The sequence below is a fragment of the Alexandromys fortis genome, unplaced genomic scaffold (genome assembly GCF_014885135.2).
Source record: "Alexandromys fortis isolate MF-2015 unplaced genomic scaffold, M_Fortis_MF-2015_v1.1 scaffold_80, whole genome shotgun sequence".
Lineage (NCBI taxonomy): Eukaryota > Metazoa > Chordata > Mammalia > Rodentia > Cricetidae > Alexandromys > Alexandromys fortis.
Window position 1 is genome coordinate 5,006,304 of NW_026068174.1, and position 26,959 is coordinate 5,033,262.

A 26,959-nucleotide genomic window follows, 5' to 3' on the forward strand; every position below is an offset into this window, starting at 1 on the left:
TCATAAAATACCCAATGAGGTGGGTGGTAGTGGTACAGGCCTTTAATCCCAGCACTTGGGAGGCAGAGATAGGCGGATCTCTGAGTTTGAGGCCAGCCTGATTTACAAGAGCTAGTTCCAGGACAGCTAGGACTGTTACACAGAGAAACCTGGTCTTGAAAAACCAAACCAAACCAAACCAAAACAACAACAACAAAAAAACCCCAAAAACAACCCCCCAAAAACAAACAAAACACACACACACAATGAAAGGTGTGGGCATAAGAGATCTTTATTTTTACCAGAGGGGGACAGGCAGTGGGGCAGTGCATCATCCAAACCCCAGACCAGACATGCAGCATTCACATGCAGAACAGCTACCCAGGCTGGGGCAGGGCCAGGGACCATGGGACACCCTTGCACCCCTACTAGGATACTTGGGCCTTGGGCTCTTCTGCCATCAATAGTGCAAAGATACAGAAGGTTTAGCTGCTTCCCATGGCTAGAACCCCATCATGCTGGCCAAGAAGAAAATGGCATAGAGTGAGGTTTGGCCAGTCTACAGCACTTGATTCTCTTACAGTTGGCACAGCCTTGCTCCCTGGGAGAACCCCATGCCCAGGACAGCACAGCACTAGCAGGAAAATCTATAACCTTTCCTGACCCCAACAGAACTAGATATTGACCCCAGAAAGACTTAGTAGAGTTGGACTAAGACCCACCCCACCAATCAAGGACAAGCCAATGAAGGGGATGTCCCTGAGGCATCCTAAGGCAGTAGTAAACTGAGGAAGCTGCTATAGACAAGAGGCCTTGCCTTTGTGCCTCTGGGGACAGGGGAGAGGGGCAGGCATAACAGCAGGCCTGGGCCTGGGTATGTGTGAAGGGCATTACTCTAGGCCCAAAAGGCCATGGCCACTCAGGCCTCAAAAAGGCAAGAGTGTGTGGGTTGTGATCTTCCTGTAACAGAGTTTAGGGCTAGATGTTCAGACCAGGAGAGAGCCGAGTGAGTGTCCTGCCCAGAACCCTTGTACCCGTGCTCGGCTCTGCCAGGACAAGGGAAGACAGACAGATACATGGAGAACTTGAAGGCACCAGGATTCTGAGGAGCAGTGGGGCCACTCCTTACAGACAGACAGTGATTGCAATAAACAACTTCAACTTCAGCTTCAACTGTATGATGTGTGTGGAGAGGGGAGGAAAGGAGGAGAGAAACAGCCAGAGGAAGAGGCACATATGGCAGGAGAGAAACACACTAGATGAACGTGGCAGTTATGTATGTGAGGGTGTGAAGGAGAGAGGAAGAAAAGGCTAAAGGAGAGAAGGGAGGATAGCCAGAGATGGCCTGAACTCGCCGCACTTCTGGTCCCTACAAAATAAGGCACCAGAGTCAGTAACGTTCTCGTTGTCCCTGTGATGTTGAAACAGGTGCTGCAGGGGCCAGCAGCTGCCGAAGGGCACGAGTCTGCAGGACCTCACACCTGTGCACCGGTGGCATTCCTGATCAGGGGTATCTGCAAGGAGGAAGGCCGGAATGAGGGCTGTGCAGTCCAGCGCCCGCTAGGGATTCCCACCACAGACAGGTCCACACCTTTGACAGGTCCACACCGGTGAGGGCATGCACAGAGGCAGGCAGTTCTGCAAGCAGCCGGTTCACTTCTGATGTCACCTTGCTGTTGTCCCCACTGAGAACTACAATCTCATCAACTTTGGCCAGGGGAGCAGAGATTTTGGCAGCAATCTAGGAGGTGGGGTTAGGAGAGTTTAGACAGAGAGCCACTCTGTTCACCGGCCCTGTCTAGCACTTCTCTCTTCCCATGTCACCCACCCCCAAAGCAACCCGACATCAAGGGACGGCCGCAGAGGTCCATGAGCCTGCTGGAGGCTTCCTGTCTGCCTGCTGAGTGTTTTCATCACAGCCTCCAGCAGTGTGTGGATGTTACCAACTGGGTCCAGAGAAATCCTGCCACTTGCCCAATGGTCAAGCAAGGAGACTAGAACTTTGAGTGCAAACTTGCGTGGGAAGGAACCTCACCTGGGGCAGGGCCTCCAATACCAAGGCCATCTTGGCTGCATCCCCATACTTCTGGTAGGCCTCAGCCTTGAGCTTCATTCGCTCAGCCTCTGCCTTGCCCATTGCCTCAATGACTGCTGCCTCTGCCTCTCCGATTTTACGAATCTTCTCAGCTTCTGCTTGTGCCAGCAGGACTTGCTTCACCCTGAGGGAGCCCAGGTCATGCAGATCAGTTAGCTAAGAAATGCTGGGGCTCCCTCCAACCTTACCTGGGCCCAGCATACCCTCTAGCTCTCTGTTCTGGTGGCTGTTAGGGATGGGAGACATCTGAAGGGGATGCCCTGTCCTGCTAGCTCTTGTGGGACACAAACCACCAGTTCCCAGCTGCGAGGGGGAAGGTCTGACAAGGAGGCCCTTTGTGCTAACCACAACCCCAGGCACTCTGGACTCTTAACTTATTGAGTCTTCCAGACAACAGGCTTGGGAGCTTATCTGCTTCAGAGAGGAACAGACTTGGGCAAGGGGGTAGTTAGCTTCCAAGCCGTGGCTGGGAGCACGTGGAGCACTGAGTGCAAAGCAGCCTCATGAGCCTGCCTGCAGGGCCCAGGCTCTCACTTTTCACCCTCGGCAATCTGCTGGATGCGATGGGCTTCCGCCTCTGCAGGGCGGCGCACTGTGGCGATGAGCTCCTTGTCAGTGCGGAGGATCTCCTGGGTCTCCACAGCGATCTGCTTCTTGCGCTGAACCACCTCAATCTCAATCTCTTCCTGCCGGATTTTCTGCTGCTCTCGGGCCCCTTGCAGCTCATAGGCCAACTGGGCCTCAGCTGTCTGTAGCAGGAAGAGTGGCACATGAGGGGGTGGACCGCATACCGAGTCCCGGGCCCTGTGCCTGGGGTCCTCGGTCTCACCTTTATGTTCACCTCTTCACTGAAGGCTGACTTTTGCAGCTCAAAGGCTCTCTTGGAGTCAGCAATCTTGGTGTCGGCCATGAATTTCACATCTAGCATCTCCTTCTTGCACTCAGCTTCCTGGAGTAGCAAGGGTGGTGGTGAGAATTAGCAGAGGGACCACAGAGCCATCAACCCTGCGTTCCCTCGCGGGCCTGAGGCATGAGAGAAAAACCCTGCATACCCGGATGCCTGCGTCCCGTTCTGCCTCTGCCACACCAATGTCTGCATCTCTCTGCACCACAGCCGTCTGTGTCTTGCCCAGGGAGCTCAGATAGTCTACTTTGTCATAAACGTCCTAAGGAAGGAAGGTGGTATAGTTGTCCCAGGGAACAGTATCCAGTACAGAGGGTGCCCCTCCTACCAGGTACCCATCTCCAGGTGGACAGAGGGTACAGGCTTCCTATTACCTTGATGGTGAAGCTGAGGATTTCGATGCCCATACGGCCAACATCAGGAGCTGCCACTTCCCGTACCAGCTTGGCAAACTGGTCTCGGTCCTGATAAATCTGTTCCACAGTCAGAGTTCCTGAGGGACAGAAGGAGCATAAACCAATCTCCAGGGGCTATCCAGCTGAGAGCGCAGGAAGCATCTGAGGGCAAGCCTGGGTGCATGTAAGGGTCAAGCAGTGTGAGCTGGATTTTCCTGAGGTCCTCTTCAGGAGTCTAACCTTCCTTCCTTGTGTAACAGCCTGAATGAGCAAATGTGTCCCAAGCAGTACCAGACATCCAAGCAGGCTGCCACTTTAACACCTTCCTCTTCAAGTTCCCATTTTAAAAAAAAAAAAAAAAATCTTTTTTTTTTTTTTTTTTGGGTTTTTTGAGACAGGGTTTCTCTGTGTAGCCCTGGCTGTCCTAGAACTCACTCTGTAGACCAGGTTGCCCTCGAACTCACAAAGATGTGCCTGTCTCTGCCTCTTGAGTGCTGGAATTAAGGGTGTGTACCACCACTGCTGGGATAAAAAAATTCTTAGAAATGAAATGTATTTATTTTTATGTGCATTTAATTTAAACTTTAAGTGATTTGCTTATTTTTGTGTACATTGGTGTTTTGTCTGTGTATATGTCTGTATGAGGGTGTCAGACCCCTGGAACTGGAGTTACAGATAGTCATGAGCTCCATGTGGGTGCTGGGAATTGAACCCAGGTCCTCTGGACGAATAATCAGTGCTTTTAATCACTGAGCCATCTCTCCAGACCCTAAAATTTTTATTAATATTATTTTGTGTGTGTTTGGATGTGTGTGGGTGCACATGCCTGTGTACAGGTGCCCGAAAAGGCAAGAGGTCAACCTTATCATTTCTCAGACACAGTCCACCTTGTTGTTTTTTTTTAATATTTATTTATTTGTTATGTATACAATATTCTGTTTGTGTGTATGTCTGCAGGCCAGAAGAGGGCACCAGACCTCATTACAGATGGTTGTGAGCCACCATGTGGTCGCCAGGAATTGAACTCAGGACCTTTGGAAGAACAGGCAATGCTCTTAACCACCGAGCCATCTCTCTAGCCCTCCACCTTATTTTTTGAGACAGGTTCTCTTATAGAGGATTTTCTTTTTGTTTTTCAAGACAGGGTTTTTCTGTATAGCCCTGGCTGTCCTGGAATTCACTCTGTAGACCAGGCTGGTCTTGAACTCAAGATCTACCTGCCTCACTGAGTGGTGGTGGCGCACGCCTTTAATCCTAGCACTTGGGAGGCAGAGGCAGGTGGATCTCTGTGAGTTCGAGGCCAGCCTAGCCTAGTTCCAGGACAGGCTCTAAAAAAACTACAGCAAAACCCTATATTAAAAACAAAAGTCTATTTAAATTAAAGGTGTGCACCACCCCCAATTGGCAATGGTGGCTTTTTAAATTTTAATTCTTTTTGAGACAGAGTCTCTCTGCAGAGTCCCTGGTCAGCCTTGCACTATGTACACCAGTCTTAATCTCACAGAGATCCAGCTGCCCCTGTCTTTAAAGTGCTGGAATTGAAGGTGTGCGCCATCGCTCCCAGCATGCGGTGGCTTTTCAAAAAATCTTGAGTTCTGAAAATTGAACTCAGGTCCTCTTGCTTGCAGACAAGCACTGTACCAAAGGAACTACTTCCCCAAGCCTATTTTTCCCCTTTTAGTGCTGGGGTCAAAAACAGGCCTTTTGCATGCTAAGCTTTATCACGGAACTATACCTTCAGTTCACCTTGAGTTTTCAAATTAAAACTTAGAAAACGTTTTAGCTCAAACCTCAGTGGGACGGGCTCCCGGCCCAGCCATGCACATGTTCCTGGCCCTGGCTCACAGGCTGGGCAGGGCCTCACCAAGGATGGAGCGTAGATGCCCTTCCAGGGTCTGTAAGACAACGTTTTTAATGTCCTGCACATTCTTGCCCAGGAACTGTTCACAGGCCACGGCTAGGAGCTCCTTCTCGGTCATAATCTTCACCTGCCAAGGACACAGACACCGGAGTGAGCTGCAGGGTGGTGGCCCACGCTCTGAGCAGCAGAGGCTGGCTGTCCGCTGTGCTTCACCCCTCCTTATCAGGCTTCTGAGACCCCTGGAGGGATGGCTGCAGCACAAGGAACTCTCACCCTGACATTCAGTCTCCAATGGTAGTCCTAGGTCCTGATCTGGCCTCTCTCCCACGGCTTTGGGGCTCATCTTCCCACCCCTCCAGCCCACTGTTCACACACCAGCCAGCTCTTCCTCTGCAGCCAGCAAAACCCCGAGGCTTAGGGGCAGCGAGTATGAAAAGGAGAGTGAGCAATAGGGACACAGACAGACAAATGGAGTTGGAAAGAGCCTAGACAGGGCAGGAGACAGGTCCTCAGGGTGTAAATGAGTGTCTTTGCCTCTCCAGGTGTTCTGTCAACTCCCTCATCAGAGACAATAACAAGTAGAGAACCTCACTGCCCTGTGAAGTTGAGTGTGTGTTAGGGTGGGACACCCCTTCCAGGCCCCAGCTGAGGTAGATAAGCAGCTCCCAGAATGCCTAGAGGCCAGAACGCCTCTGCCTCACAGAAGGTCTTCCTCTGGGCACCCAGGGAACAAAGGAGCCCTGAACCCTGGGGTCCGTTGTGTCCTATGCCTGTAAAAAATGAGGGTGGGTTAGTGAGACAGGAGCCCTTGACACTGGTTTTGCCTTGACAGGACCACTGAGGAGAGAAGACTATCTGTTAGTTTGCTAGGTGGCCAAGCAGGCCAAGTGGGCATGTTTCAATGCTGATGATCCTGTTGTAGAGGTGACAGGAGTTCTGGAGAGAGACATCCCCTGGTTGGTGTCCTCTCCTCCTCCTCCCCCCAAACCCCAGAATGGGGACGAGGCACCTCAATGGACATGCGTGGGGCTGCTGAGTTACTATACCTGGGCGACACCCGTCACAGTTAAAGCTACCCCCTCGGCCGTCTCTACGTCCTCACAGCGGGGCTGCAACGTCATAATCTCTAGGGAAATCCTGCCAAGAAATGCAAAACAGGGGCATGGGTCTGGGGGCCCAGGGCTTGGGGTGTGGAAGAAACCAGTACCTCACTGCTCCAGCTGGGAGACACCGAAGGTCCCAGTAAAGAGGAGTCTTCAGAGGTATGTAGCTGGCTGTGTGTGCAAAGACCATGGGAGAGAGGGCAAGGTAGGAGCAGGCGGCTCCAGGGGAAGCAGGTAAGTGGGCGACATATGTGTACTTATGTTTTATGTTCATCATCCTGGCTTGAACTGATAGGAAAATCAAGCAAGAAAGAAGTGGCTGTGGCGCTCTGGGGCTGATGGGGACAGGAAAGCCTAGGCTATAGCAGTGTGTGTTCTAGGACAGAAAGCAGGGACAGGGACTTCAGACTGTCAGGGAGGCTGTGCATGGGTGCCATCTGAATGTCCCCCAGGGGTCTCTACTTCCTCCTGGGTCTCCTCAGTACCTCAGGACGCCTCAGGAGGCTATCTAGAAAGCTCTGCCTATTGGGCAGGCATGCTGAGGGTATGCCCACAGCTAAGCCAATGTATAAAAAATTTTACACTTGCCCCTTGCCAGGGAAGGTTATGACTTGAAGGACACTTTTTGGTATTGCAGGTCACAAGAAAAATGCAGGCTGGGGTTATACTAGCATATTAACCCTAGAAAGAGCTGTTGTACCCCAACAATCTGACTCCCCATGTCTTCATTTAGCTAAGCTTGAAAGGTACCTGGGCACTGTCAGAGGTCTCAAGTATAGTGCTGGAATAGAAGGAATTATGATTGCTGAGGGAAGCTTGGACACTATTCGTGCCACACAAGGTATTCTGAGCCGCTTCTTGGGCCTCTGTACTGAATGAAGCCTGCCTTTCTTTCTCTTGGGTGCAAAGGCGAATGAGTGAGGATGTCCTTCTTCACTAGAGCTGGTGGGATGCGTAAGGAACAAAGTGGGGATGCTGGGTTTTTGCCTGAGAAGGCTGCAGGGCAACTTAGTATTGAGGAAAGGGAAGGGCAAGACACTGTTTAATCTCTCCAGCCTGGGGAGCTACTAGCAACAGCTGGTAGGGGCTTCTGACATCCACTGCCTCATTCCCAGTTCCTGAAACTAAGAAGATGCATACCAGAGAGCTGACTCATGAAGCAAGGAAGGTGGGAATCTGCACACCACAGAGAGAAGCTCTTGGAGCTGCTCAGCAGACTAGCCAAGGAAAGACACCCACTGGGTGACCTGGCAGAACTTGCAGAACCCCTCGAGTGTTCTCTATTTGTTAGCCTTAAGAGGCAAAGGCAAGGAACCTGGGGATCTACCTGAATTTACCCTGGCATCAGAAGCAGCAGAGAGAAGAGTGAGAAGGGAGGCACACTCTCAGGAGGAGAGTCCATCCAGTTTCTGCCTGCCAGGCCCCACAGGGCAGGAAGAGAAGGTTAGATATAGAGGAGGAAACAGGTGAGTTATTACCTGTGCAACCCCTGTTACGAATAGCGGGACCCCCTCCGACGTCTCAATATTCTCACAGCGACACAGGATGGTCATAACCTCCAGAGACAGTCTGAGGAGCAGCCAGGGGGCAGGGCAAGGTAGGGACAAGAAGGGTAGGAAGGGACACAGTAAACACACACAGTGGTTACCAGATAAGCACGGGTGCCTGACACCTGGGGCATGATGTGGTGCTCTCTGTATTTCCACCCCCACCCCCACCATCTCAGCCTAAGGCTGCAGGAGAACACAGCAACCCCCTTGCTGACCTGAGGCTTCTAGTCTGGTCTTCTCCCCTTCCCCTTTTCAAAGAGGAGCTGCTCAGCTGGGGAAGAGGTCTGTTAGTGTCCAGAGCCCAGGGCCAGAAGTCAGAGGGCCCATGTAGAGGGCACCCAATTTGCAACAATGTCACTTTTCCATGATCTGGAGGACTTAGTCTTATCTCCACCCTCCTAACACAGGACAATCTGTTTCCAGAAGTCAGGATGAGGTGGCCACTCTGGGAATTAATATGCCACAGCAAATACTTAATCCTCTTTGGGATATGGACTTTCAAGGTTGGGGTTAATATCCCAATTAAAAAGGCAACTGGAAGCCAGGCTGTGGTGGCGCACGCCTTTAATCCCAGCACTCAGGAGGCAGAGGCAGGCAGATCTCTGTGAGTTCGAGGCCAGCCTGGTTTACAAGAGCTAGTTCCAGGGCAAGCTCCAAAACTACAGAGAAACCCTATCTTGAAAAAACAAAAACAAAAACAAACAAATAAAAAATAAAAAAACACCTAAATAAAAAGGCAACTGGAAATCTCAAAGAAAATTTGGGATGTCTGATCAGGAAGGGGGATTAAAGAAGGCTGGGAAAGAAAGAATAGTTATGCAAGAATATTCACAGTAATTGATGAGGGATGATGGAATTATTTAATTTGGAATCCCAAAGTTGGGCATGGGCAAAGAAAAGAGTATTAGTAAAGGAAACAGGCTAGGCGGTGGTGGTGCACACTTTTAATCCCACCCCAGCACTTGGGAGGCAGAGTAAGTGCATCTGAGTTCCAGGACAGCCAGGGCTACACAGAGAAACCCTGTCTCATCCAAACAAACAAACACACACACACAAAAAAAAAAAAAAAAAAGAAAAAAGAAAAAAAAGAAAGAAAGAAAAGGAAAAAGGAAACAAAGTGCGTGTAGGCTGCGTGATTCACTCCAGCTGTGTGCACGTGTGCAGGGCAGTGGTACAGGCAGAGGCAAGCTATAAAAAGTGTGAATGGTTCCTTAAGCTCAAGGAAGGGAAAGCAGAGGCTGAGAGCAAAGAGGCAGAAGTAGGTGGGTAAGGTGGGAAGGCTGGGGAGGGACAGGCAAACCTCATCTCTGGGTGAGGCTGCTCTCACAGCTGCAGCTTGGGGGTTCTAGTCATGCAGATGTGCAAATGTTGCCTTCATTTGATCCCTTAACACTGGTACCTCTAGGCCTAAGAGTACTTTTTACATTTTTTTTTCAATGCTGGGGATGAAACCAGGGCCTTGCACATGCTGGACAAATAGTAAACCAGTTTACTACATCTTGACCTGGCTCAGACAGGATCCTACCCACTAGAGCTCTCTTCTAGGAAAGGAGAGAGGGAAGCAGGAGGAAGGAGGGAGGGCGGGAAAGAAGGGAGGGAGGGAGGCTGCAGCTCAGATGCCAAAAGTGGAAGAATTACTCAGGAAAGGAGAAAGAGCTGCTCACACAAGGGCCTCAGGATGAGAGGATGTTGCAGCAAAGAAAAGCAAGAGGATCCACTGAGCCCCGAGGAAGAATGGCTGACATTATAGGTGTAACATACATCTTGGCTATGGAAAGTTCTTCAAAAGGGACGTTGTTAGATGCCTGACTCTCCTTTCTTTTTAAAAATTTCATTTTTATGTTTAGAAGTGTCTGCCTGCAACATGTATGATTGTGTACCATGTGTGTGCCTAGTTTCTAAGGAAGTCAGAAGAGGGCACCAGAACCCTGGGACTAGAGTTACAGACAGTTGTGAGCAGCTATTGCGTAAAGAGAACTGAACCTGGGTCCTCTGCAAGAGCGACAGTGCTCTTCAGCACCAAGCCGACCTCCCAGACCCTTACCTGCCAGGCTAGGGAAATAAAGGTACCTGGCTATGGAGATGTCCCACAAGTGGGCTAGGGGCTGGAGAAGGGGCTAACTCCAGAGAAAGGAGGAAGAGCAGAGAAAGCTGCAGAAGAATCCTCACCCAAAGGGAGCATGTTGGACTTGAATCCAGCTCTCACTTCCTACCTGCTGTCAGGGAAGCTTAGCCTTCCTGTCTTGGAACTCTGCTCCCTCAGGAAAGAACTAGGAGTAGGAGGCCTGAGATGCAGAGAACAGGATGCAGGGCCATTGCCTCAGCAATGGCTACCCATACAGGACAGATCTCTGGCAAGTCCAGCTGTCTGGGCCTGGTGTGTGTCTCTGGAAGGGTGTTCCCATGTCTTCTGGAAGGCTAGCTGATCTAGCCAGATGTGCCTAGGGCTCTCTGAAGTGGAAACTGTAGCTGATTGTGGCACTGATGGCCTTGGGACAGAAGAGTCAGCCCCTCAGCATTCCTTAGGTAGGAAAAACAAAGTAAAGGGAGAAGACAGGAGAGTGGAGGGGGTTACTGGGAATCAGTGATGTTAAAAAGTCATGCTTCCCACCCCTCAGCCTTAGTACATGCAGACACCCAAGAGCCTCAAGTCCCAACAACATCATGCAGACACAGGGTTCTCTGCAGAAGGGTGGGAGCTAAGGAGGAATTTCCATTGCTACCCGCTTGGGATACCAGCTCCATATTCCATCATGAGGAAAGGATGGTGGCTGGAATGGTCCTGGGTTGTAGGTACTGATGCGGCAGGGGAGGCTGGATCAGGCCCTTGCTGAGCTCTGGAGGCACCAGCAGGAAGAACTATGGTGGGCTCTATGGCAGCTAACTTCTCTGCCTTCATCATGCTTATTTTTCAGTCTGGAGACTTTCCATACTGACTTAGGATTCCAGACTGTCTTGCCAGGCCCCAGGAGAAATTCTTATACCCCTAGACCACTGCTGTTACAGATCACATCTGACTGTATATCCATTCTGACTCCAGCTCTCGCCTGAAATGTCCCAAGGCCTGTACAGGAGAGGATGTACTTACTAGGTTCCAGCTGATGCTTCCTCCCTCTGTACCCCTTTCAAATAGTTTATAATCGAGATTTTTTTTTTTTTTTTGAGACAGGGTTTCAAGCAGCACAGGTTGGTCTCAAAACTCATTATGTAGCTGAGGCTGGCCTTGAACTCCTGATTCTCCTGTCTTTACTTCCCAAACGCTGAGGATTATAAGCACGTGCCAGTATGTCCAGTATAGTTCTGTATATGGCAGCCTGGACTAGAACCAGCAGCTTAGGCTGGCGTCACATTTTCAGCAGTCCTTTATGTCAGTCCTGAAGGCTGGGATGGAGGACGTGGGACCGGCAAGCCTCTCTGAGAAACTGAGCTAGAACACAGACATAGGATCTGCCTGGGCCTGACTCTGCAGTCAGAAGCAGGACCACTTCCAAATGGGAAGAGCACTCAGTAAATGAGGGGTGCGGGAGAACTGTGCTGGTTGTTTTTGTCAACTTGACACAAACCTGGACATCCTGGAAGAGGGATCTTAATTGAGAAAATGTCTCCAAGACTGGCCTGCAGGCAAGTCTACAAAGTATTTTCTTGATTAATAATTGATGTGCAGGGTCCAGGCCGTTATAGGAGTTGCCATCCTGTGCAGGTGGTGCTGGATGGTTAAGCAAGCCCCCGAGGAGCAAGTCAGTAAGCATTCTTCCTCCTTAGCCTCTGCATCACTTCCTGCCTCCGGGTTCCCGCCTTGAGTTCCTGCCAGGACTTCCTCAGTGGTGGAGTGTGACATGAGAGTTGGAAGTGGAAGAATTTCCCTCCTCCCCAAGTTGCTTTTGGTCATGGTGTTTTATTACAGCAATAAAAATCCAACTATGACAGGCCCACAGGACAGAGCTTCCTGATGTGTGCCTCCTGTATCCCCGAGGGGCCCATTTCTGGCCTCCTCCCTGCAGATGGGATAGGATGGGAGATGCTCTATCTGGCTATGTGATGAATGGAGTGGGCCCACTGGAAATCTTTCTTGCCCACCAGGATAACAGATTCCAGAGCCCCTAGGCCCTTACCTCTGAGTGTCGGAGATACACCACCAGGCCCAGGCCCAGCCGCCAAACACATACTGTTTATAGTCGGAACCGCAACAGCCCCCTGGGGAGCAAAGCAAACCACTATTGGTCAGTCAGCTCTTGGGTCTACCTGCCCTCCATCCCAGTTCTGGCCTGTTTTACATATTATTTATTTGTTTGTTTGATTGCTTTTTTTCTCTTAGAGACAGGGTTTCTCTGGGTAGCCCAGGTTGTCTTGGAACTCACTCTATAGATCAGATCAGGCTGGTCTCCCAAACTAGATATTGTTTTTAAATTACATCTATTTGTGTGTGTACTTGAACGTGTGCCACAGCCTGTATGTGAAGGTCAGAGGACAGCTTGTTGAGATCAGTTCTCTCCTTCTACCAAGGGTTCTGGGGACTGAACTCAGGTCATCAGCCTTTGCCCACTGAGCTGGCCTTGAACTTTCAGTGACCCTCTTGCCTTAGCCTCCTGAAGACAGGTTATAGATATGAACCACCAAGCCTGGCTTTCTGTTTTTTATTTTGAAACTGAGCTTACTATGTATATATGTATATGTAGCCCAGGCTACCCCGATCCTCCTGCTTCTGCCTTCCCAATACTGAGATTACAAGTGTGTGTACCACCACACCCAGTTAACTCTGGCCTTTACTTGCTCTGAGATTTGACAACAGCTACTGTTGGTGGCCAGGTGCTGAGATTACCCATAAATACAAGTTCTCCCTCTCTTCAGAGTAGGACTTAGCTTTTTTTTTTCTATTTTTATTTCATGTGCCCTCATGTTTTGCCTGCATGTATATCTGTGAAAATTGGAGTTCCAGGCAGTTATGAACTATCATGTGGGTGCTGGGAACTGAACCTGGGATTAAAGGCATGTGCCACCACCGCCCACCACCCAGCCTATAACCTAGTTCTTTTTTTTTTTTTTTTTTTTTTTTGAGACAGGGTTTCTCTGTGTTACTTTGGAGTTGGTCCTGGAACTAGCTCTAATAGACCAGGCTGGCCTCGAACTCACAGAGATCCACCTGCCTCTGCCTCCCAAGTGCTGGGATTAAAGGCATGTGCCACCACCGCTCGACTATAACCTAGTTTTTAAGATAGACGATTTGCATCCAGGAAGGTGGTGGACACTTTATGCACTGGGAGGCAGATCTCTGTGAGTTCCAGGATGGTGGTGGATACTTTAAGCACCAGGAGGCAGAAACAGGCAGATTTCTGTGAGTTCCAGCATAGCCTGATGGCCAGGGCTATTACACAGAGAAACCAACCAAACAACTAAACTAAAAACCAAAACAAAAAAACAAACAACAACAACAAAAACCAGGCAATCTGTGTAAAAGGATAAGCAATGGACTATTTTGGAGTGTAAATCTTCAAGAGGACAGACCAAAAGTGTGGATGACAGCCAACAAGTAGAGAATCTGTTTCCTGGCTAGGGAAATAAAGATGAAGATAAAATCATCATCATCATCATCTTCTTCTTCTTTAAGATTTTTATTGCCCGGCAGTGGTGGAGCACGCCTTTAATCCCAGCATTTGGGAGGCAGAGGCAGGTGGATCTCTTTAAGTTTCAGGCCAGCCTGGGATACAAGAGCTAGTTCTAGGACAGGCTCCAAAGTTACAGAGAAACCCTGTCTCAAAAAACCAAAAGATTTTATTTATCTATTGTGTATACAGTGTTTTGCCTCCATGTATCCAGGCCAGAAAAGGAAACCAGATCTCATTACAGATGGTTTTGAGCCACCATGTGGTTGCTGGGAATTGAACTCAGGACCTCTGGAAGAGCAGTTAATATCCTTAACTGCTGAGTCATCTCTCCAGCCTGAAGACAAATGTTATAGGAGGAGATTAAAGAAATGGCTCAATGGTTGAGGCTGTTCTTCCAGAGGTCCCAGATTTGATTCCCGGCACCCACACGTTGACTCAGTAAGTCCAGTCCCAGGAGATCCAACGCTCTCTCTGGCACCAGGCACACATATGGTATACATGTACATGTTAGCAAAACATCCATACACATAAAACAAAATTTTAAAAACTTCACAGGAGGTTAGACATGGAAAAAGTATATTCTGGGGGGTGGCATCATATCATGAGGCTCACTCATCATTGGGAGCCAGATGGAGTGGGATGGAGAAGCAGCCCTCTGCAGAGGAGGCAAAGTCTTAGCAGTCCAGGCAACAACCTTGCTGTGCTTGACAAATCTATCTCAGTGGGGCTGGTGCTCTACTCCCAAACCCAGACCATTCAGGATCACCTTGTTCCCCTTGTGGGCACAGGAAGGGAAGTGAGGCCTCAAAACTAAGGCTAGCTTTTAGTAGTGAGAGGAAGGAAGGCTTCAGAAGGAAGTGGCATGTTCTCTGCTCAGGAATGAAAAAAACAGTTGCTGAAATTCTCACGGTGAACTCCGGCTGCTCACTAAGTCCAGGCAGCACTAGGAAAGGCTGCGCAGGAGTTAATCTACCATGCAAAGAAACACACAGGAAACAGGAATCAAAGAAAACAGAATCTTGGAGGTTTAAGAAAAAAAGTTTGGTTTTCATGAAAGCTTAAGCATGCTTGCCTCCCAAGAGCAGCAGCACAGTAGTCTTTTGTGACTGGTTCTATTGTCTCTGAGGACCTGTCTCAAACACCACCATCACTATCACGACACAACAGAACAGAAACCAAGACCACTCTTCTCCAGGAGGAAGATACTGAGGTAAAGAAAACAGACCAGACAGCTCCTGGGAAACCCAGGCACAGTACGTGGCTGATACAAGTGTGTAACTTCTGGTGCAGGATTTTTTTTTTTAAAGACAGAGTCCCATTACATAGGCCAGGCTGGCCTGGAAGTCACAGAGACTGCTTGCCTCTGCCTACCAAGTTCTGGAATCAAAAAAACTGGTTGGCTTTTCGCTTCTTTTTAGCTGGATAGAATGTGGAGTTTCTGAATGCCAGTCAAGCGCTCTATTACAGCTGGAACATTCTCATTCAAGAAATTTTCTGCATGGGTGGAAATATATCTATGGTGTACAAAACGGTAGCCAGGATTTTGTGGGCAGATAGAATGCTGGATGCAGAGAAGCAAGATGAATGTGCACTGTTGAAAAAAGACACTGCAAACTGGGCGGTGGTGGCACATGCCTTTAATCCCAGCACTCAGGAGGCAGAGGCAGGTGGGTCTCTGTGAGTTCGAGGCCAGCCTGGTCTACAAGAGCCAGTTCCAGGACAGGCTCTAAAACGACAGCAAAACTGTCTTCAAAAAAAAAAAAAATATATATATATATGCTTTGGAGAAGTTATGCTTTTATTTCTACAGGAAATAAGAGACTGTGGATTCGTCCCAGGTTTAAAGAAGATCAGGTCTGATCGAAGACCCCCCCCTGAAATCCTGACTACAGACATAAATAAACTTAAAAGAACTACAAGATACATCATGTATATTTTACCTGCCCAAACATAAAGCAAAAAATCATATTTGGCTGACTTGTGTACAATGCAGTTTATACTTGTTTTAATGCAGATATGTTAAAAAGTTTACATATTTTCAGAACAAGGGAACCAAACAATAAAAACACATGGTCCAGCATCCAGAATAGCCTCAAGGCTGCTGGCTGAGATGATCCAGCCTCACAGAATACTCCAACCAAGATGTAACAATTATCCTGATTTTCTCAAGGTTCCCCAAAAGATGCCAGTGCCCTCAGAAAACAGGAAGCAAAGTTTTTTTTTAAAATATTTATTTATTTATTATGTATACAATATTCTGTCTGTGTGTATGCCTGCAGACCAGAAGAGGGCACCAGACCNACGACTGCATTCCCAAAAGATGGGCTATGGATGTTTATTATCATTTAAGGGGGGGGTTTGGTTAAAATTATTATTGGTCTTAGTAAAAACAAGCTAAACAAAAGAGTTAAATCCAAAGATCTCTTTCTAAAGGAAAAAAGGGGGATATGATACAGAAATAACAGGATAAAAGGGTAGATTATTGAATCTACTTTTAAACTAAAAAAGCAACTACTAGTCTTAAATATTTTACATTGGTATGGACTTTGGTTTATTGATACAAATTTAAATTTATTTTTATTTTATGTGCATTGATGTTTTGTCTGCACGTATGTCTGTGTGAGGTGTCACATCCCTAAGAACTGGAGTTACAGACAGTTGTGAGCTGAGGATGCTAAGAATTGAACCCAGGTCCTCTGGAAGAGTGAGGAAGAGACCTGGTCAGTGGTCCTCATCAATTAGACCATGCAACCCTATATGGACAAGTTCAACAGAACCGCCGTATATAGGCTGCCCATGTGTGCTTCAGCACTGCCAGGGCATGAATTTCAAATCCATGTCCTCTGGAAGAGCTGCAGTGCTCTTAACTACTGAGCCATCTTTGCAGTCTCTTAAAGTCATTTTTGCTATACTTATATGTATACCTCTACTCTTGTTTGGGGTATTGTGTTTATATAACTCTTCTAAAAATGTAATTTTTGTTGTTGGTGGTTTTTTGTTTGTTTTTTGAGATAGGGTTTTTCTATGTAATATTTCTGGCTATCTTAGAACTTGCTCTATAGCCAGGCTGGCTTCAAATTTACAGAGATTTGCCTGCCTCTGCCTCCTGAGTGCTACGATTAAGAGTGTGCCACCACCGCCCAGCATTCAGAGACCAGAGCTGGTGCCACATCTTCTAGAACTGGAGTGACAGGCAGTGGTGTGCTGCCCGATGTGGGTGCTGAGATCCAAACTCTAGTACCTCCTGGAGCAGCAAGCGCTCTAAATACTGGACGATCTCCCCATCAACTGGTTGTGGCTTTTTTTAACTTTTTTTTTTTAAGACAGGATTTACTCTTCAGCTCAGTCTGGCCTTGACCTCATGGCCAGGGGTAAGTTCGTTAGTCGGCTCACCTTGCTTTTCAAGGGAGTGTCTCTGCCCCGAGTGTGTTGAAAGAGAGGCCTCAGAGGACAGACAGTTACTCTGAAACCTGAATCATCTTGGGATCAAATAAAATTGGAAGAGAGCCAAAAATCACAACTCCTGCATCTTCTGGCCTGGCCAGGGCTGGGACGCGCTGCCTTTGACCAGTTTTTAGGAGACTTCTCAATACACTGTGGGAATAGGTAGTATCTGTAGGGGACCAAACGGGACAGGGTGGTGGATGCATATCTTTTACTTTTTTCTTTTAGTCTTTGGTCTTGGGAGCAGTCTGTCACAGATGCTTTGCTGTAGCCAAGGGCAACATGCCAGGTTCCCAGAGGCAGTAACAGGAAGCTGGAAACTGGCAGGGTGCCCCTACTCCCAGCAGCCTCTTCCCCGGGAAGGCATCTCCCAGTTGATTATTCTTGGCCCAAGCACCATTTTAGGTGTAGGTGTGTGTGTGTACACACTTGTCCACGCAGGCACAATTGAAGGCCAGAGGTTGAGATCAAAATGTCTTTCCTCACCACTTCCACCCTATCTGTATGTCTGTCTGTCTATCGTGAGACTCTCTCACTGAACCTGAAGCTGGCCATGGAGGTACACACCCTCCCATCTCCACTCCCCAGCATTAGAGTTACAAGCATATGCTACAGTGCCCAGTTTTTACATGAGTTCTGGAGCAGGGGGTGAGGGGGCAAGACATTTACCCATCCGGCATTCTCTGCAGTCTGTTGCTTTGCTTTTGCAACAGGGTTTCTCTATAGTCCTGGCTGTACTAGAACTCCCTCTGTAGATCAGGCTGGCCTCAAACTCAGAGATCCACCTACCTCTGCAGCAGGGTTTTACTATGTGGTTCTAACTGGCCTGGAATTTGTGATACTGGTTCTTCTGTCTTCTCAGTGTTGGGATTACAGGTATGAAACACCATGGGTGGTTAACAAACCCTTTGAATATTCCAGCTGTATCTAAGGATTCATTATAAAAGGCCTATAAATGCATCAAAAAAAACCCCAAAAAACCAAATAGGTAATATATGAAAATAGTTTTTGAAGGCAGGATTTTATGTTTCCCAGGCTGGCTTTGGACCTTTTATTAATGTTGTGCTTGTATGAATGTCTGTGTACCACATATGTATGGTGCCCACAGAGGCTACGTATTGAATCCCCCTCTTAACTGCTGAGCCATCTCTCCAGCTCCAGGTTTAAAACTTGACATGTAGCTGAGGATGACTCTGAACTTCTAATTCTACCTCCATCTCACAACTGTTGGGAGTTAAACCCAGGGCTTTACACTCTAGGCCAGGAGTCTACCAACTGTGCTATATCCTCAGCTCTGAACTTCAGGGACCAAGAGCACTCTTGCTCTTGCAGAGGACCTTGGTTTAGTTCCCAGCACTCATATGGTGGTTAACAACTACTGTCTGTATCTCCAGTTCCAGAGGACAGGATGCCTTTTTCTGATGTCCTTTGGTACTGCATCCGTGTGGTACAAAGATATACATACAAGTAAAACACACATACAAGTAAAAAAGGTTTTTGTGCCTTTAATCCCAGCACTTGGGAGGCAGAAACAGGTGGATCTCTTAGTTCTAGTAAGGACAGCCAGGGCTACACAGAGAAACCCTGTCTCAAAAACGAAAAGATTTAGTGATAGATATAATTACTACTGGTTTAATTTCTTTTCTTTCTTCCTTCCTTTCTTTCTTTTTTGGTTTTTTGAGACAGGGTTTCTCTGTAGCTTTGGGGCCTGTCCCGGAACTCGCTCTTATAGACCAGGCTGGCCTCGAACTCACAGAGACCCACCTGCCTTAACTACTCTACTCACTACTACCACCCTTAATTTCAAAGTAGGAATAAGTAAAACGACTTTTCTCTCTCTCTCTTTCTGAGTTAGGATTTCTCTATGTAACAGTCCTGGCTGTGTTGGAACTCACTTTGTATTTGTAGACCAGGCTAGCCTCAAACTCACAAAGATCCACCTGCCTCTGCCTCCCAAATTCTGGGATTAAAGGCATACAACACAACCACCGGGTTTGTGTAGAGATCTGCCTGACTCTGCCTCCCAAGAGCTTGGATTAAAGGCACGTTTGACCACACCCAGTGAAAAAACCATTTTCAACGTGTGTGTGTGTGTGTATGTTCGTGAATGTCTATGTATGTACATGCGTGTGTAGGCCTCTTGCGGTAATTGCTTCTTTCCCTCCAACACGTTAGTGCTGGGGAGTGTACTCAGATCATCAGGTCTGGGCAATTTCCATCACCTGCTGAGACACCTACTTGGCTCCAGGTTCTGATGTCTAAAAGCCTTCTAGGCCTGAGGAGTGTGGCACAGGGACTGACTGGCACGAGCTGAGTTCCCAGGGTTTGGTTCCCAGCACCACTCACACCAACTCAAGCTGGGTGTGGAGGCATAGGCCTGTAATTCCATCAGTAAGGAGTCAGAGGCAGGGAGATCACTGCGAGTGCCAAGTCAATCCTGTTTACATAGCTCTAGCCAGGGGTCCCAAGAAAGTCTGTCTCCCAAAATGAACAAACACAGGGCTTAAGATATGGCTCAAAGGTTAAGAGCACATATTGCTCTTTCAGAGGACTCAAGTTCAAGTCCTAGTACCTATGTCAGGTGCTCATAATCATGTGTCACTCCAGCTCCAGGGGAATTCACCACCTGGGGCCTCAGTGGACACCTGCACTCACCTGCACATATCCCCAGATAGACAAATACACAGCTACAAATAATAAAATCTTAAAAACAACAAACAACAAAAGTCAAACTAACCCCCCCCAAAAAAAAACCCTGGAAACCCAAACCCACTCAAATTATTATATGGCACCAAAAGTCATCTTTAAGTATGAAGACTGGAGGGAGCCAAGTCCAGGTTTTAGGATGCCAAAGTTGGCCTCTCTGCTTTCCCTTCTGACCCCATGACTTTTGGTCTTCAATGAGATGGGGTATCTTATTTCTCCCACTGGAGCAGGGTCCGGGTTGGGGACTGTGAGGATGTCTCAGTAAAGACTGATTTTGAGATCCAAACAACACCTAAGGCCATGTTGAGGGCCCAGTGGATTCATTACACCTCTCCAAGAACGGCAGCTGTTAAGCCCTGGCTCAGAGCTTCTACCTCCCCCTTTGGCAGCCAGCCTTAGTAATTCTGCATACGAGCTGAAAATCAGTGCTGATGGAGAGAAGAGATTACAGATGCGAGCTTGCATGCAACAGGACCCTAGGTGTCTTTAGCTGCCTCCTAAGACACCTCAAATATACCACATAAATATACATCAGCTTGAAGGCTTGCAATGCTGCAGTCCCCCAGCCCCACCCAGCCAAATCTAGAGCTTGCTGCATTTTGTAATCTAGAGCTCTACAGGCCAGAGCCGGGTTACCCAACTGTAGAGGCCGCACCCGCGTTTCCAGTAAATCCTGGCAAGCCCCAGCCTGCTCGGAATTAACGGGTCTGCCTCACCCGGAAAAGAGGGTCCCGTGCCTCAGGCCCTCCTCGTCAGGCACCTGCCTTCCAGAGCTACGCGACCGAGCGCTTGAACCCACACACATCAGAAGCCCCAGCCCACCGTAGAGCGCCCGAGGCCACACCGTGGGGTGGGGGACACCGCTCTAACGGGGGGCTGACTTAGGGACGCGCACCCTCGGCCGGCCTTCTCCGCACCCCTGCCCTCACCGTCGCCTCACCTGAGACCACCAGTGCCTCGTTGGGCCCCACCGTGTGGCAATTGCCCATGGCGCCGCAGGCAGACAAGCAGCCACCTGGTCTGCAGTGACCTGGAGGTCTATGGCGGGTCCCGCAGCACCGGCCACCGGCCGCGCCCTGCCTCTCCCGCTTCCCCCAGCGCCGCCTGCCTGCGCCCCTCTGCGGCCGCGGCCCCGCCGGAAGTGTGGCGGCGGAGGGCGGGGCCGGCAAATTGAGAGGGGCGGGAGCCAGCGCGTGTGTAGTCAACTCTCGCTTTATTCCAGAGGGCTTGGTCCCCATAGCACCTTTGGGGCCCATCAGTAGTAACACCTCGCGCAGCGTCACCTCGGGCGTTCGCCCTACCCCCGAGCTCAAATCCCAGTCTGTGCCCTGAGTCCTTTCTAGTCCCGCCTCGGTAAGATGGGGGTAAATTAACCTAGCTCGAAAGTTGCAAAGGTTCAGTGATGTTCAACATCAGCAGTGCATCGACAGCAAAGTCCCTGGCTTTCCCCGCGAATCACTATTCAGGGAAGGGCCCAGAAACCTGAAAAAAAAAAAAAAATTTCCAGAGCAACACAGTGTCTAACATATCATCCCCGGATCTGGGGTTACTGTCCGTTTTAGGAAACAGCAGTTATTTCCTTTCATTAGGAAACGGGCCGTTTACGACATAAGAGGTCCCCAAACGTAACTAATGAGGTAAATGTGGTAACCCCTCAGTGCCCAGGCACCCAGCTGAAATTTTAAGAGGGGTCCCACGCACTACAGAAGTATTCTAGCCTGGGGGTCAGGAAAGTTAGTGTGTGGGCTCAGCCTTCACCTGAGTTCTTCCCTGTGTCAATTTAGGCAAGTCTGATGAGCCCTGAAAGCTATGAGAGGGTCCAGAAATTGTGGTTTTCTCAGGGCTGGGGACATTCAGGGATGATGGGACCCCTGAATCCTGAGGTTGGGGCTCTTCATCAGAGTCATCATCATCCTCTCCAGGCTCAAGCCCTGCCAGCTTCTTGGTAGCTTTCCATAGCCTGTGGGCAGCCTGGTCATCTCTAGCAGCTGGGGAGACCTCCTCCACATGGCAGTTGGCAAAATATCTCCCACTGAGGGGCTCAATGCCCTCCTGCAGAGCACAGTACAGGGGTGTCTGGGCACCCCCTTGAGGTGCCCTGAGTACCAGCCAAGCCAGTGGACGCAAAATAGGACTCAGCCATCCAGGAAGGTGACGCAGGAAGAGCTCCGAGTTCACAGGTCCTGTGGGCAGGAAGAAAGAAGAGCTGTGGAGGCAGGCAGTGAGGGCCCAGGGCCCAGGGCCCAGGCAGAGGGAAAACATCTAGGAGCAGATGGCAAAATCTGGATCCAGGGGAAGCAGATTCCTACCGGAAGTCTACCATCCTAATGACCCATACATTCCCGTCCCCCAGGTTGTGGTCATTCTGTGTCCTCGGCCACCCAATGTCCATCATTCATTTATCTCTTTTTGTTATTTTGTTTTTTCGAGACAGGGTTTCTCTGTGTATCCCTGGCTGTCCTCAAACTCACAGAGATCCACCTGCCTCTGACTCCTGAGTACTGGGATTAAAGGCAAGCGCCACCACCACTGCCTGGCTTTAGCCATCTCTTCTTAAGCACCTAGCGTATAGCAGCCACTGTTTTGAACACTAGGGATCTGTAACTGTAATAAAAGCTTAATAAAGGTTAGTATTATTGTCACTGTAATTACAATGAAGCCTTGGGCAATGGTTTTCTAAAATGCAGTCTGGAGAGCTAGGCAGGGCAGATGGTCGCCTGCTGTAACTTATTGTCTAAAGATGAGGAGGAGTCACTATTGTTTAAAGATTTATTTATTATGTATACAGTGTTCTGTCTACATGTATGCCTGAAGGCCAGAAGAGGGCACCAGGTATCATTACAAATAGTTGTGAGTCACCACGTGGTTGCTGGGAATTGAACTCAGGACCTCTGGAAGAGCAGCCAGTGCTCTTAAGCTCTCAGCCGTCTTTCCAGCCCTATCTTTTTTCCTTTTAATCTATTATTTTGCTCAGAGTAAAAGTTTCAGTAAACCTTCAGACCCTTCCAGCTCCAGCCCGTCTTGAGGACCTCATCTTCTGCCATCACCCCACTCTGTTCTCATAGCCATACTACAGCACAGCAGCAATTCCTGCCTTTGCACGTTCTCTGTCTCTTTCAGATCTGTGCTCAGTTCTTTCCTTTATAAAAGTCTTCCTTGACTGTCACTGACAAAACACAACATTCTATCTGAGAACGCTCTCTCTTCCTGTTTATCTTTCCTCTTCGGTCTGTTATCACCCGTCATTGGACAGGAGGGTAAGGTCTGTGGTTTTTTGTGTTGGTTTTTTCAGAGAGTCAGGGTTCTCATTATATATTCCGAGTGCTGGGATTAAACATGTGAGCCACCACACCTGGCAGATCTTTGTTTTCCTTTGCATAATTTTTAGGTCCTGGGGATTGAACCCAACAGCTCCAGACCAAGGTTGGCTCACTGCTTTTGCCCCAGCACCATAATGCCTATTGTATAGTGGATACCCACAAAGAGAGGGCTCCTTGACTGAGTGGTAATTTATCATTATCACCATCATAATTTTTTTTTTTTGGATGGTGCTGGTGATCAAACCTAGGGTCTCAGCTTGACATGGTGGCTTACACTTGAAATCTAAGCATGAGGCAAGACAACTGGGATGAATTTGAGGCTTGACTGAGTTACGTAGAATTCCAGGCCAACCTGGGCTCCAGAGTAAAAAACGGTGTCTCAAAACAACAAAAGCAAAAACCGCTGGGTGGTGGTGGCGCACGCCTTTAATCCCAGGACTTGGGAGGCAGAGATGTGTGGGTCTCTGTGAGTTTGAGGCCAACCTGGTCTACAGAATGAGTTCTAGGATAGCCAGGGCTGTTACACAGAGAAACCCTGTTTTGAAAAACCAAAAACCAACCAACCAACCAAACAAACCAAAAACCAATGAACCAGGGGCTAAAGAGATGGCTCAGTGGTTAAGAGCACTTGCTTCCTTGTAGAGCACCCAGGTTGGTTCCCAGTACCTACACAGATGATCACAGCCATCCCTAACTTCAGTTCTAGGCGATCTAGCCTATGGGGACACCACACACAAAGACACACAGACAGATACACAGATACACACACACACACACACACAAACACACACACACACACACACACACACGGTATATATACATGCAGGCAAAACACTAATACACACTCATTAAAAAAACAAAACAAAACAAACTTAAAGCCAGGCATGGTGACCCACACCTTTGATCCCCAGTACTCTAGAGGCAGAAGCAGGTGGATCTCTGAGTGTTTGAGGCCAGCCAAGGCTACATAGTGAAAGGCTGTCTCAAAACCAAACCAACCAACCAACCAACCAACCAAACACCCCAAGCTTAAGTATGTAAGTAAACAAACTCAGGGTCTGGCCTATACTAAGGCAAGTTTTTTAACACTGAATTACAGCCCTGTTCTTATCCCCTAGCAAGTGATCAGCACCCAACCTTATAGGTAGAAAGGAGGTAAACAGGTGAGGAGAGAGCCTGGCTCCAGGATCAGTGAGAAACAGGCTTTCTCCTTTACCATGTTTGCGTCCTGTGACTCATCAGGAGACTGGAGGGAAGCCCAGTGCAGTACAAAGGTGACAAAGAAGCAATTAGGAGCAATCAGGCCTCACCTGGGTGAGCTGCATAGCAGGTGACACCAGTGCCCTCGAGCTGGGTGGCAAGCTCCCGGGCAAACAGTACATTGGCTAGTTTGCTGTCAGCATATGCCCGCAGCTCCTGTTGCCAGCCCACCACTGGGCAATCTAGATGTGTAAAGTCGAGACGACCACGCCGGTGGGCAGCTGAGGACACTACCACCACACGGCTGGGGGCACATGACTTCAGGCGGGGTAGCAACAGGTGTGTCAGCAGAAAAGGGCCAACATGGTTCACTCGCAGAAGCAGGTTAAAGGCCTCCCGAATCCGGCCACAGGAACTGATCCCTAGGGCAGAAGCTAGGCATGAATTGCTGTTTCGGGTGCCCCATGGGGCTCACGGAATCCCCAGCTGTGAGATGTGTCTGCTGGCCCCTGGTAGGGCCAAGCTGGAGGGACTAGCTCTCCATGCCACCAGCCACCCCCCTGCAGGGCCTATAGCTTCTCACCTGCATTGTGGATAAGGATGTCCAGCCTTGGTTCAGAGCTCAGGAAAGCAGTGGCAAAGGCCTGTACTGAGGCCAGACTGGCTAAGTCCAAGGCCATGAAGATAACCTCATTGTTTCCACTCTCCTGTGGAGCAGCAAGGGCTAGGATTGTTACCAGATACCTCCCTTCCCCCTCTTCCCAGGCACCTGAGAGCCTACCCACTAGGACTAAAACCTGCCCCAGTGCATCAGCGTGTAATGGGTGTGTGGATTCAGATCTCCACTTTGCCTTTCACTAGAGTGTGACTTCAACAACATACTTAATCCTTTGGGCCTCTGTTCTCTCACTGTAAAATGGGATAATAATAATAATACTTTCTACTGAAAAAGAAAAAGAGTTGTGCAGATCAAATCAGATAAGATCCATGTTATATCTGGTGTAGTGGTATACATTGGTTATCCTAGTTACTCAGGAGTTTCAGGCAAAAGGATCATGAGTTCAAGACCTGCCTGAGCTACAGAGTTAATATATGTAAAATATTCAGCCAGCCCTGTGCAGATATTGCTATTATCATCCCCCCTCTCCGTTATTTTTTATCTTAAAATCTACTACATGCAGCCTTGTGCCTGTTGAAGACAGCTTCTGCTCTGTAGCCCAGGCTGCCTTGGAACTCATGCGCTTCCTTCCTCAGCCTCTTCTGCTGGGATTACAGGTGTGTTCCATGTGTGCCATGAACTGTACAGACAGCCACAACTGTCTTCTAAACAGACTTTGGTCTTCTCTTAAGCATTTTTTTTTTTTTTTTTGAGATAGGGGCTTACGATGTGGTCCTGGCTGGTCTTGAACTCACAGAAATTCACCTGTATCTGCCTCTCAAGTGTGTGCTACTGAGACTGACCCTCTTAGTCTTGTCCTCTGCGGTCTAGGTACCACAACTGTAAGTAATTCATTCCAAAAAGCCATCGGGATGGTCCAGAGCCTACCGAGGAGTCCTCCTGGAGCACAACTGCCTTAAACTCCTCAGTGTCCAGAAGCTGGCTGTAGCTCAGAGCCCCTTTAGGACATTCCTCTTTTTATTCCCGCCCGTCCCCCGCCCCCCTCCAGTCTTCAATGAGACTCCCTTGTCTCAGGCATTTGCACTTGCTGTTCTTTCTGAGGCCTAAACCTACCTACCTACCTTCCTTCCTTCCTTCCTTCCTTCCTTCCTTCCTTCCTTCCTTCCTTCCTTCCTTCCTTCCTTCCTTATCTTTCCTCTGTCCAGGATGGCCTTGAGCTCCTGGCCCTGTGCCCACGCGTGGTCGTGGTCATTTAACTCTTTCTGATCCTTAAACGTCTCAAGACTAGCGACTCCTTTCTTGAGTAAGCCTCCTGGGGGGGGGGGGTATTTGGTTCTGATGTTCCTCCCCTGTGTGTCCACTATAGTGCCTGCATCCTCTTCAGTGTTTAAGGGACGGTGCGGCTCTCTCCTCTCAGATCTTGATTCCTCGCGTCGCTCTGCTCCGCCCACCGTGTCCCCCTGTGGCCTCACCTGGCGGAGGTCGAAGACAGCCGCTTCCCCGCGCTCCCGGCTGCGGCAGGCCAGCACCACGCGCGCTCCCCGGCGCGCCAGCTCCAGCGCTGTCATCTTCCCGATGCCGCTGTTGGCGCCTGCGGGCGGCGGGCGGGAGCCAGCTGAGCCAGTCGGGCCGCGGCCACCCGCCCGGCCTCCCCGCCGCCCGCCCGCGCGAACTCACCCGTGACCACGGCCGTGCGGCCCCGCAGGCTGCCGATGCCGCCGCACGGTGGGGCCTTCACCAGGTTGTAGTAGACAAGTACGTAGGCGCCCAGCAGCAGCCCGGCGCCCAGGAGCAGCGTCTCCATGCCGGCTGTGCTCCGGCTCCCGCCCGGGCCTCGTCACTCCCGCCTCGGCCTCGCGAGGGCGGCGACAGGCGGGACGCTGCTGGGCAGGGGTGTGCGCGCGCGCGTGGGCCGTGCGGGCGCCCCCTAGGCGTGCGCCTGCGTGCCCTGGCGGCGTGCCTGGGCGAGCATCTTGGGGCCCTGGGAGCGCCCCCTAGGCTCGTGAACTCCCGGGAGCGCGTGCCAGGTATGTACAGGAAACATCTGTGTGAGGGCCTGGTGGGAGTGTGCATACCCATGACCTTAATTTAAGATCACTGCTCACGGTTTGGGCGTGCTTCTAGATTCTGGGCGCGCGCCGGTGTGAGATCACTGCGTAGGTGTCTGCCCAAGGCGGGAG

At 49.5% G+C, this 26,959-nt stretch overlaps 2 protein-coding genes across 6 annotated transcripts; both read right to left on the reverse strand.

Moving 5' to 3' along the window:
• Positions 1-249: 249 nt before the first annotated feature.
• On the reverse strand, positions 250-20,765 carry Flot2 (flotillin 2). 5 transcript variants are annotated; one of them, XM_050128677.1, is made up of 11 exons: positions 20,581-20,765; positions 12,000-12,081; positions 6,281-6,371; positions 5,238-5,361; positions 3,353-3,471; positions 3,127-3,240; positions 2,904-3,023; positions 2,609-2,823; positions 2,015-2,198; positions 1,571-1,720; positions 250-1,493 (listed from the first exon to the last, which is right to left on the reverse strand). In XM_050128677.1, the coding sequence occupies exons 1-11, from the start codon at positions 20,627-20,629 to the stop codon at positions 1,455-1,457; spliced, it is 1,287 nt and encodes a 428-aa protein (XP_049984634.1). In that variant the 5' UTR covers positions 20,630-20,765; the 3' UTR covers positions 250-1,454. The 5 variants fall into 5 exon arrangements, with proteins under 5 accessions (XP_049984634.1, XP_049984635.1, XP_049984636.1 ...); XM_050128678.1 differs by lacking the exon at positions 6,281-6,371 and adding an exon at positions 7,816-7,906; XM_050128679.1 differs by lacking the exon at positions 20,581-20,765 and adding an exon at positions 7,816-7,906 and having other exon boundaries at positions 12,000-12,029.
• Positions 20,766-20,836: 71 nt separating this feature from the next.
• Positions 20,837-26,703, reverse strand: Dhrs13 (dehydrogenase/reductase 13). The gene is made up of 5 exons (XM_050128683.1): positions 26,457-26,703; positions 26,252-26,370; positions 24,744-24,867; positions 24,271-24,582; positions 20,837-21,823 (listed from the first exon to the last, which is right to left on the reverse strand). The coding sequence occupies exons 1-5, from the start codon at positions 26,581-26,583 to the stop codon at positions 21,375-21,377; spliced, it is 1,131 nt and encodes a 376-aa protein (XP_049984640.1). The 5' UTR covers positions 26,584-26,703; the 3' UTR covers positions 20,837-21,374.
• Positions 26,704-26,959: the final 256 nt, after the last annotated feature.

Bases quoted from the DNA above. Each gene is read 5' to 3' on its own strand.
- Dhrs13 (XM_050128683.1), bottom strand. From the start codon at position 26,583: ATGGAGACGCTGCTCCTGGGCGCCGGGCTGCTGCTGGGCGCCTACGTA. The intron at 24,583-24,743 runs GTGAGAAGCTAT...CTTCTGCCCTAG, and splicing joins CATCCTTATCCACAATGCAG to GGATCAGTTCCTGTGGCCGG. The intron at 21,824-24,270 runs GTGAGGCCTGAT...TCCTGCCCACAG, and splicing joins CTGCTATGCAGCTCACCCAG to GACCTGTGAACTCGGAGCTC.
- Flot2 (XM_050128677.1), bottom strand. From the start codon at position 20,629: ATGGGCAATTGCCACACGGTGGGGCCCAACGAGGCACTGGTGGTCTCA. The intron at 3,024-3,126 runs GTATGCAGGGTT...TTGCTACTCCAG, and splicing joins AACGGGACGCAGGCATCCGG to GAAGCTGAGTGCAAGAAGGA. The intron at 1,494-1,570 runs GTGTGGACCTGT...TCCTCCTTGCAG, and splicing joins CCGGTGTGGACCTGTCAAAG to ATACCCCTGATCAGGAATGC.